We start from the raw sequence: 12,592 nt of genomic DNA, 5'->3' as shown, positions 1-12,592 counted from the left end.
TTGTCTTTTTATAAAAAGCATTTCAGAGATAAGTCTTTTATTATAAAAGAAAACTTCATCAAGTATTTTTACATTATGCCAATCAAAATCATGATTGTATTGTAGTCTATGATTCGTAATCACTGAATTGTTAGTGGTATTTTTATTTATATGTAGTTTATATGTAGTTTATGTTCTGAGATTTTAGTTTTTAACGTTCTAGAAGTTTGTCCTACATAGGATGCATCGCAATTAATTTTATTACTACATTCGTTTTTAAGTCATTCGGGATGTTATCTTTATGTGCTTTAATGAAATTTTTCAATTTATTTAGATTAACGTAGGATAATTTAACATTTGTGTTTTTAATAATGTTTTTAAATTGTTCCGTTACAGACGGTAAATAAGGGAAAGAAAGTAGAAATATTCTCTCGTGCCCTATTGTTAGTGGAATTCTGCTTATAAATCAAAACCTTTAAACGTTGATTGATGACGTTGAAAAAATAGATTGAGTGGATAGCAATTGTCCAGAAGAATTCTAATAATGAGTTCAAAATTTTTTGAATGGAATCTGGGATGTGAAAGGATGAAAGCTCTATCTACGAGTCCGATGATCGTGCCTCTTTTTTGCAGTGTGGATGTTGTGAGTAAAATTTAAGATATCTACCAGAAAATGTAGATTTATGGAACCAATCAAAAATTATAAAATTATTTTCAACCATAAATGATACGTCTAAAAAATTGATTTTGTGATCTTTCTTCACCTCTAAAGTAAACTGTAAGAGTATACGGTCTTCCTAAAGTCCATAAAGTTAACTGCCCTTACAGATTAATAGTTTCGTCGGTGAATACGCTTTTATACAATCTAGCACTATTTTTACACAACATCATGGTCAAAAGTTTTCCTGCACTCATAAGTCACATAAAAAATAGTTTCGATCTGGTTGATAAATTGTCTAATTTAAAAATAGATAAGAATTTTCAACTCATTTCTTTGGATGTAGTCTTCCTCTTTATCAACATTCCGATTAACCTGGCCCTAGAAGTGTATCAAATAGATAACAATTTATTGCCAGTCAATGTGATCTTCCGGAGCCCGAATTCATGTGTACACTTAAACTCATCCTTAACTCCATTTTTTTCACCTTTAATGGACATGTGTATCAGCAAACACATGATACCCCAATGGGTTTCCCCCTCTCGCTCATCATAGCTGATATAGTGATGCAAGATTTGGAGGATAAAGCTCTGCAGTCTCTATTATACACTCCACCTTTTTATTACCAATACATGGACGACATAATTCTGGCCGTTCCTACCAATCTTATTGATCACATTGTGACGACCTTTAATTCACTCCATCTGAGAGTTCAGTTTACATTAAAAACAGAATCTAACAACAGGTTGAATGGACACTACTCTTAGTGTCGATAATAAGAACATTATATTTGACCGGTTTCAAAAACCGGCATGCTTGGGCAGGTATTTAAATTTTTTCTCACAACACCCAATTAGTCAAAAAAGAGGTACAGTCATCGGATTGATTGACAGAATCTTTTTACTTTTACATCCGTAATTCCATTCCAAAAATATTGATTCAATTATTAACATCTTACTGGAAAATGGATACCCGCTAGATTTTATTTTTAACACGATCAATACCAACGGCTACAACATTTATTTCATATAACCAATAATATCAACCACAACAGTAAAGAATGCGAAAAAGAAGAGGCTTCTTATTTCACTATCCCGTTCTTCCCTGGCTTAACTGAAAATTTTAGAAATATTGTCAGAGATACCGGAACGACTATATCATATTTTAGTCTCAATAAACTCAATAGTATTATTAAAGCACAGAAAGACACGATTACAAAATACGACAATACTAACATGGTTTACAAAATTAAGTGCAACGATTGCAACGCGTCTTATGTCGGGCAAACTGGTAGAAAGTTAAAAACTAGAATCAACGAACACAGACACACATCAACAAGAATACCATCTATAATACAGTTATAACTGAACATCGAATTAACGAAAATCACGATTTTGATTGAGACAATGTGGAAATTTTAGTTAAAGTCTCATTACAGTAAATGATTAATTTCCGAGATGTTGCACATAAAAACACAACATAATAGTTTAAATTTGCAGATTGATACGGAATGCTTACCTGAAGCCTATACCAATATGATTAAAAAACTCCCCGTTTTGCGACACTAGTTCACACATGTATAAATATCCCGCTTAATGTCGTCTCATAACAATAATTTGCCGTCTTCACTCAACACCGATTGTCTCCACATAATGGAATTCTACTCACAACGACCAAGTGTAACAGTGCCGTTAATTATATATCACAAAATCATTACAATTTTTGGGAATACATAATTTCCGTTACGTGCATTCTATCAAATTATATTGACGTTCGTATTATCACCATTATTTATTACGTTTCCAGACGGTCATATAAACAATTAATAGTCACAGCACGTTCTTCCTAATTAACAAACTAGAGAAGCACAAGGCTGTTGAACACTCTTGGAAACTTATCTTTTTTGTTGATTTACAACAGCAAACTATGAAAAATTTTATACTTTAGTTCACACATTTTACGTTAATTTTTATCATACACTGACTGTTAATATTTGAATACTTGCGCTGAAGAAGGCTTGAAAAATTAAGCCGAAACGTCCGACACATGTTGATTATTTTCTTACTTTCTATTTGTATTATTTATTTCGCGAGGTCTATTTTGTTTGTTTTCTTTGTATTGCGTATTTTACTATGTATTTTATCAATTTGAATTCATCGTAATTTAGTTTATTAGCCGTTTAATTTGTTCATATTTCGTGATTACTACCGCAATGACCATATTCACATTTGCTTTGCGAATCGACTTTTAATTTATGGCAATTTTTTAATTTGCATTAAACAATTTATTATTTAAATCATATGTGTATGGCTCATTTATACCTATATACTACATCTTCCTACTTAAACTGTAATCTGTCGTGAAAAGAATTAAAAGCAAAAAGAGTCAAATCGATCGAGGTGGGAGGAACCGCCATCAAGATATCGTCAACGAATCTAAAATATAATGGGGGAGTAAACCGTAACGTGTTTAGAGCCTTCTCTTCTCAATCTTACATAACAATATTTGCTACAATTGGGCACAGGGGGGGAACCCATGGGAGTACCAAATGTTTGACGGTATATGACGTTATTGAACGTGAAGGAAGTAGAGTTCAAAACTAATTTTATTCCGTTTAAAAATTCCGATTCAGGTAAATCGCAACTGTTACGTAAAAAATCCCATCTATTAGAAATGTTGACAAGTGCTAGGTCTAATAGAATATTTGTAAATAGCGAGATCACGTTCACGTCATCTATAATTATACATATTTTTACACAATTGTGTAGAATACTGTATAATTATACTCAATTCTGTATAACTATACATAAGAAATTTTTTATCGGGTCTTTACTTATTAAAGTATATACGGGCATATAGTACCGAAATAAATAAAATATTTATATTATGTTATATATGTTAAAAAAAAATTTCATGAAAGTGTATAATAAGTGATTTCTTATTTGTTCAATCTGCAAAAATGAAAAAAGATCCATGTCCATAGTCCAAGGTCTTACATTTTGTTGAAATAATGTATATATATATCACATACATTGTTTCAAGTTATGTTCTATTTAGTAATTATAATGGTCGCGAGCATCAAAACCTTGTTTTTTCGGTAAATGACAGGAATACCAAGTAAAAAATTTCTCATATATAATCATACAATATATAACAATATAAAAGTATATAGAAATATATAAAATTCTGTATAAATAAGTAAATAATAAAGAAGCAGTAGGAGCGAGGAGATGTGAATATAAAATTATAAGTTTTTTTATATATAGATGATATGTCGCAATTGTATTGACATTAAGACATTGGTAACATTCTATAGAATGACGGAAATTATAATAAAGATTTGAACGTTTCGATTCATGTTTTGAATCCTCTTCAGCATAATATGTAAATTAAATAAATGAATTATAAATAAAAACGAAATTAATGATAAAACATCGCATAATAAAGGCGTAAGACATGTGTGAACATAACAATCGTGATCGTATTCGCATGATTAAAAGGATCACTGCCTCAGAACCGCTGTACATATTTATCGCATGTTAGTTGTATAAATTACATATATATAAAACGATCCAACTTGTTTGGCTCTTTTATTGTACGGCTTGCATAATAATCCCGCGAGGCAATTCTCCGAGGTTTCCAGACCGAGGGAGGTATGCAGTTAGATTGAGGGGTTAAGTCTATATTAATAAAATGAGTATAATAAATACCTGTTTGTAATAAAGTAATTTACCGTTAGTTTGTGTATAATGGTGGTGATTCAGGAAAAGCTTACAGGATATGCACTCCGTTTGTGTGTTGTTGAATCTATGGTATATATATCGCGATAACTGATGTTTAACGTGTGGTTATGTCGATGGTACAAGTGGTAATGAGCTCAAGGGCGAAAAATACATTTAAGATGGAAAGAGTTAGATAGGTGACATTAGATCTTAGACAGTTTGTTTATTATATCATCGTAAATAGCTGGCAAACATTATATATCTGTTTGTAGATTTATGCTATTTATTTGTCGTTTAATGTATAACATTTCAGATATCAGTCTTTTTGTGTAATAGGGCTCGTTGTCTAGTATTTGTGCATTGTCCCAATCAAAGTCATGATTGTATGTTAGGCGGTGGTCAGTGATCACTGATTTGTTGTTATTGGGCTTCATTATGTTGGTCTTATGTTCTTTTATCCTAGTATTCAGCTTTCTGCCCGTTTGACCAACATAAGAAGCGTCGCAATTTAGACAATTAATTTTGTATACCACGTTGGTTTTCATGGGACTAGGGATAGGATCTTTGTGTGTCTTAATAAATTTGTTGTTTTTGTTTATACTATAGTAGGCTAATCTGATGTCGACATCAGATTAGCCTACTATAGTATAAACAAAAACAACAAATTTATTATATAAAGACAACGAGCCCTATTACACAAAAAGATTGATATCTGAAATGTTATACATTAAACGACAAATAAATAGCATAAATCTACAAACAGATATAGAATGTTTGCCAGCTATTTACGATGATATAATAAACAAACTGTCTAAGATCTAATGTCACTTATCTAACTCTTTCCATCTTAAATGTATTTTTCGCCCTTGAGCTCATTACCACTTGTACCATCGACATAACCACACGTTAAACATCAGTTATCGCGATATATATACCATAGATTCAACAACACACAAACGGAGTGCATATCCTGTAAGCTTTTCCTGAGTCACCACCATTATACACAAACTAACGGTAAATTACTTTATTACAAACAGGTATTTATTATACTCATTTTATTAATATAGACTTAACCCCTCAATCTAACTGCATACCTCCCTCGGTCTGGAAACCTCGGAGAATTGCCTCGCGGGATTATTATGCAAGCCGTACAATAAAAGAGCCGAACAAGTTGGATCGTTTTATATATATGTAATTTATACAACTAACATGCGATAAATATGTACAGCGGTTCTGAGGCAGTGATCCCTTTAATCATGCGAATACGATCACGGTTGTTATGTTCACACATGTCTTACACCTTTATTATGCGATGTTTTATCATTAATTTCGTTTTTATTTATAATTCATTTATTTAATTTATATATTATGCTGAAGAGGATTCAAAACATGAATCGAAACGTTCAAATCTTTATTATAATTTCCGTCATTCTATAGAATATTACCAATGTACTTAATGTCAATACAATTGCGACATATCATCTATATATAAAAAAACTTATAATTTTATATTCACATCTCCTCGCTCCTATTGCCTCTTTATTATTTACTTATTTATTAATCGGAGCTCTTTATATAATTTTATTAATTCTGTATAAGTTATGTATAGTTATGTATAGTATGCATAATTTTGTATTATCATTGACTGACATCTAACCAACATTAATATAAAATTATATATAATTATATTATACAATAAGTCATATATTATTATATATAATTATACATAACTTATATAAAATTTTATATATTTTTATATAATTTTATATGGTCATATATCACATATGATTATACATAACAAATTTTTTACCAGGTAATCTGACGAACGTTGTAATAATCGGCAAGTGAAAGTAGTAGCCATTACAACTGGATACTAATTTGTATTTTATGAAACAGATGGCGTCCCTAGGAAATATTTGAGAAATATTTACAAAATAATTACTATAAATATTTATTTTTGAATAAATATTGACATTAATGGACACAGCTTCAATAATCTTGACATTGACTTTGACATATGTTATCAAGGTCACATCAAAAGTAACATCGAAAAGATTTTAAGAATCCCTTGTTATTTATTAAAATGTTATAAACACAACATATCCGCTACTATAGACTTGGTAAAAAATTTGTTATGTATAATCATATATGATATATGACCATATAAAATTATATAGAAATATATAAAATTTTGTATAAGTTATGTATAATTATATATAATAATATATCACTTATAATATAATTATATATAATTTTATATTAATGTTGGCTAGATGTCAGTCAACATAATACAAAATTATGCATACTATACATAATTATACATAACTTATACAGAATTTTATATATTTTTATATTGTTATATATAATTATATATGAGAAATTTTTTACCGGGGAAGCATTTTGAAAAAGATTTTTTCGACATTGTAAAAAGATATAATTTAATGAGTCGTTATATATTTAAGTTTAGAAACATATTTTTTGAGAAAATTTCAGTATTTGAACTGTTTATTAAAATTTGATCTTAAATTTTGTGTTAATATATACACAGATCGTGTTAAATTTATATACGCACATTATAAGTCTATAAGTCTAAATAAAAACAATATAAATGATTTTGTTTAAAGAAATAGAAATAATTCTCCTTTAAATCTAGAAAATGATTCCATCTAAAATAAAGATAAGTTTAACATTTTCACTCTTTATATAATGAAAAACCATTTAATGTTTTTCTTTCGTTTTGTTTCTTTAAAAGAAAAATATTTGTAAAAAGTAAAATAAATTTTGTATATTATATAATATTATTACATAACTGAATTTGAAATGTGGTTAATTCCAATTTTATAATTTTGCTTATAGGTACCACCGCAAATTTCAGTGACAGATGTTCTTGGAGGACAAGTGACGTTAATTAATTGTTCGCCTTCTCCGTCTCCATCGCCTGATTCACTTGAAGACACATTACCTCATTATAACACTCTTCCGAGTTTTATTATTTCAGAGCCGTGTGATCCTTTGAGACCTAGTATCACACGCGGTATCGGTAGACCACTTACTAACACAATACCTACCGAAGTCGAAGTTACTTTGTCTGATGAATCGAGTAGATTAAATTCCGAAGCTATATTAGGTCGTGTCAAACAAAAAATAGACGCAAGAGCGCCACCAAAAGGTTTTATATTCTCAACGGAGGAAGTAGAGGGTAGTGGACTTAGTTTAGAATATCCAGGTGGCGTACAAATTGAACTTAGAGTATGTGAATCGGAAGAAAGGGAAGTGAAAGGAATAAAAATGCGTAGGATTAGCGGGGACCAATTGCAATACAGTCAACTTTGTCAGCAATTGATTTCATGTATTACTGTTTGACGACAACTAACAAATAATGTAACATTTTTTTATACATTACGTTACATTCCTAGTGTAACATACACTGTTCATCACTGTTTCAGTATTGCACATACACGTTGCATACATGATGTTGCATACACAAACGGTATTTTAAAATTGCCATCCTTCATATATATAATAACATTATTATGTTATTATATTTGTATGTGTAACATTCAGTGTATTATATCATTTTTAATGTTTACTTTGAGAGATAAGCTAAGAGCCATCTTATTTATAACACAAAGTTGTAAATAAGGAGATTTATTAGATATATTTATATCTTTTAAAACATTTAACTATTATATGTATATTTAATAATTCTCAAAATTGTAATATACTTTTTATTTTCTTTAGTTTTAACTAAAGAATAATTATTGAATTTATCGAGTAAAGAAAAATTTTAATGAGAGAATTTGTTCATTAGTATAATAGGTATTTACAATAGTATTTGTTGGGGATGTACAGAATAAATCATTAAATTGTCCTACATGCATTTTATTTGCAGTACATGTGCATCAAATGCTATTGTTTGTTATTATAATTTGCAATGTTCCTTTTTATTATATATATTTTCTATGTTAGATATGCGTAGACAAATAATTTCAAGTTTCCTAATTTGTATTATTGAACATTTGTTCAACAAGGAATCGAAAAATAAGGACATTGTGATTTGTATTCGGCAAGTGTATAAACATATATTTTTTTTTCCTTGTGCCACATACAATCTACAGCATGAATAGATTTATATAGCATAAAATGATTTTACTGTAGTCACATTGTGACAATGTCGTTACAGTAAATAAAAACTGACACAAGAAGAATGTACACATTAAATAATGTGTACTTAAAATATAAAATTAAAACTATAAAGAAATATCAACATATGAACAGCATCATTTCTATTGAGAATTATATATAAAAAATATAGTGCAATGATTTGTGGTATAATGTGACAGTATGCGTGAATATATCAGTTAATTTTCCTTATAGAAGAAAGACATGAGTGGGATTTTTTGTTTATTATTACAAATTCTGTAATTTTCTTTTATTTTTTATTATTTGAATTTGTAATTGTTACAATATGATGTACAGATAAACCATTTAATATTATTACTTTGGATATAATTCTTACTATTTTATTGATAAAAAATTGACTTGAAACAAGGATATATGTGTATATATATGTGTGTAATTTTAAAATGATATGTTGCATAAGATAAGATTTTAATTTATCATTTACTTATCTTTCCCAAGATAATCTCTATTTTTAAAAAATAACTGTTTAACGTTTTTACAAATACTTATATTCAAATAAATTTAAACTTAAGAGATTATATTATTTATCAATGAAAGCGAAAAGAGGCTAATAAAAGCTAAAATACAAAAGTGCAAATTAATGATATATTAATATGCAACCACAAAATACTTAAGATATTTTGAATCTGCGTTTGAACCACTTTCAGTAAATTGAGACAATTATTAATATTAATTATAATTATTATTAATTACATATCGTAATCAAACGTAAGCATCAAATACATAAAAGATAGAAATATGCATTTGAAATCAAAATGTCAAAAATATTATTGTGGATAGATTTCTTTAAATTCATTTTTTCTGATCTTTTTCCTTATAACATTCTTTGAAATTTACTTTATTTTATTTTATAGGCGATCCAGCTCTTACACATTTGTTGATCTCATTCAATGATGCACGCGCGCGCGCACACATACATACACACAGGATGTCTCAAAAGTCTGGAAATGGTCAACTATCTCATAAATAATGCATTTTAGAAAAAATATTTTGGACAAAAGTTATAAAGCTTAAAGGGGATAAACACTGTGACAAAAATTGATTTCTTTTTTTTTTACATTTTAAAAAAATATAATATATGGAGAATAGCCTCGTAAAATATTATGCTGAAATTCGTAAAAGTAATAGAACGTTTTATTGTGTGCCTTACAGAGTTCCACGTATGACATTTTCACAACTAGACTTGCACTTTTCTTAGCCAATTCACATCCAAATGATTTAAAATTTTAACAAAATATTTTTAAATATGATATCTTTAGTACGGATTTTTTTACAATTGAAATTTCCCTAAAAATGCCAAAATATTTTAATTATTCGCAAAATAGCACACGTTTAAAAAATAGGTCACAAATCGTCCAAAAACGTTAATTTTTTTGGACGATTTTTTAACTATTTTTTAAACGTGTGCTATTTTGCGAATAATTAAAATATTAAACTTTCGTTTACGCTTAATGGAAATTATGTTCATATACTTAAAAAAGTCTTAGGTTTTTTATTTCAGATGACTTTTAAAGACTTCAGATGCAGGGCCGATGCTCATGCAGAGCCTACTACAGACACATTTTATATCAAAATAAAAATGTATTTAACTAAATAAAATATTTTTCAACAATTCAAATAACTAATTCAATGCGAAAACATTTATTTATCTACCTGTTTTATGAGTGTTAAAAAATTCGCAAAAAGAGCTATTTTTTTGGCCGTTACAGTGTTTATTCCCTCTAAAAAGACGCATTCAATGGCAGTATGAGTTCGACCATAAGTGACGTTGTTAAAGTCCGAGCAAGATTAATTTGAACTACAAAACCTTTTGATATAAAATTGGATCTATGTAAACTCAGTTGATTTTCTCATATTGTAGTTTATGACCTCCTGAGCAAAAAATATAATATAAGGTTAGATAATGAAAAGTTCTCGTGTTGACTAGCTTAGACTGATATCTTACTATCAGGTTGGTCAGAAAATTTTTTCGCATTTTATGCAAAAATGGATGACTTGAAAAGACTTTTGATCAACCTAATATAAAAAAAAACCCGATAACTTCAAATAAAAAGCTATAAGAGTATATAAAAATTGATTTTATTTAAAAAATTCAAGACCTTGCCTTAACTTTGATAACGTTATCTATGGCCAAACTCGTATTGCCATTGAATGTCTTTTTAAAAGATCCTAAAGTTGTGTTACCGACCACAATTTAACCTTAACCTAACGTAACAATATATTTGCTTAATATACAGGGTGTCCCAGAACAACCTTCCGTCCGTAAAATGACATATTTCTGACACAATTCTAAGACAATTTTTCCTTTACCAAAATTTGATTTGAAGTGTAGTTTTTGAGTTATAAGCAAAAATAGTTAACAAATCACACGTCGAGTATAGAAGGCAGGCAGGAGCGGCGCGGCGCACCGCGAGCGCGGGCGCAGCTGACCGTCCGACGAGTGATTACCGCCGCATGAGTCGCTAACTATTTTATCTTATAACATAAAATTATGCTTTAAATAAAATTTTGGTAAAGAAGAAAATGTCTTATAATTACGTCAGGAATAAGTGTTCCTTAAAATAACGTTTAATGACCAAAAGTTGTTCCGGATCGCCGACCGTCGGATGATGCAATCAGTTGATTGCTACACGCGATGTGTGTATGTCTGAGTGTGTGCGTAAAAGAAAGGGACAGAGTGAGTGAGAGAAAGAGAGAAATAACCGTCTCCGCGACGGCGACGCTCATTCGATTGTCATCGACATTGTCGTCGACGACTTCAAACCGATCGATATATTGATTTTCCGGCTCAGCTGAGAGACACATCGCGTGTAGCAATCAGCTGATCGCAGCGTCCGACGTTATTTTAAGGAACACTTATTCCTGACGTAATTATAAGACATTTTCTTCTTTACCAAAATTTTATTTAAAGCATAATTTTATGTTATAAGATAAAATAGTTAGCAACTCATGCGGCAGTAATCACTAGTCGGACGGTCAGCTGCGCCCGCGCTCGCGGTGCACCGCGCCGCTCCTGCCTGCCTTCTATACTCGACGTGTGATTTGCTAACTATTTTTGCTTAACTCAAAAACTACGCTTCAAATCAAATTTTAATAAAGGAAAAATTGTCTTAAAATGGCGTCAGGAATACGTCATTTTACGGACGGAAGGTTGTTCTGGGACACCCTGTATAGTATATTTATATATTTATATGTATATAGTTTTTATATATGTGCGTGATCGTGGCAAAGTGAATTGTGCTTTCTGTGCCGAAGAATTCTGATTGAAATCTGATAATAAACATTTTTATTCGATCGTCTCTCAGAAGGCAATGGCAAACCGAAAGTATCTTACCATGAGTACCTTTCTAATTTAAGTCGTTCGGAATCAGCGTTAAACTATAGATCTCATATAACTGCGGAAGACGTACATCGCAGATATATGTAAAGAGGACACCACTCTCTGACAAGAGGAACGAACTTGGATGATGATGATATATATGGTGATATGATATTGTTAACATAACAATATATTTGCTTAATATAAAGTAAAAATGTTTTTTACTATGCTTCTAAGCTCATTTCAAGGTCACTAATATCCTTCATACAACTGCGAAAGTACCTTATTTTGTATATATATATATATATATATATATATAAACTGTTAAACTTTTTATATTTAGCAAATTGTTACGTTAAGTTAGATTTTGGTTGGTAATACAAAACTTTAGAAATTCCTTGATCCTGGCCCAAAAATACTGGGTACTTGGCGCGGTCATATTGGAAACATGACATCATAAACAAGAAATGACATACTGAGAATTCTTGTGTACCATTTTTAAATAAAGATATATTTTAATGAAACAACACTACAGATAAGATTTATAAGTGTGCTGAAGTGATCTGTAGTACTGTTTATAATTATTTATAATTTATAATTATTATATAATTTTTCTGTTAAAGTAATAAAAAAAAACAGTATAATAATTCCTTTCACCGCAGATTAAAAAAAAAAAAATTTCAAAAAGTAAGACTCGAACCGGTAAAATGC

The 12,592-nt window shown here is 29.7% G+C and overlaps 1 protein-coding gene across 2 annotated transcripts in view; it reads left to right on the top strand.

Moving 5' to 3' along the window:
• LOC140670718 (serine/threonine-protein kinase SIK3) overlaps positions 1 to 12,027 on the top strand; it is a 63,505-nt gene extending 51,478 nt beyond the window's left edge. For both annotated transcript variants that reach the window (XM_072901442.1, XM_072901441.1), the window contains one exon: positions 7,216 to 12,027. In XM_072901442.1, coding sequence (XP_072757543.1) covers positions 7,216 to 7,722 — 507 coding nt within the window. In that variant the 3' untranslated portion in view covers positions 7,723 to 12,027. The remainder of the gene's footprint in view (positions 1 to 7,215) is intronic.
• Positions 12,028 to 12,592: the final 565 nt, after the last annotated feature.

The sequence above is a fragment of the Anoplolepis gracilipes genome, chromosome 10, assembly GCF_047496725.1.
Source record: "Anoplolepis gracilipes chromosome 10, ASM4749672v1, whole genome shotgun sequence".
Taxonomy (NCBI): Eukaryota; Metazoa; Arthropoda; class Insecta; order Hymenoptera; family Formicidae; genus Anoplolepis; species Anoplolepis gracilipes.
Note: the sequence above shows the minus strand (reverse complement) of the source record. Positions and strands in the feature narration are given on the sequence as shown.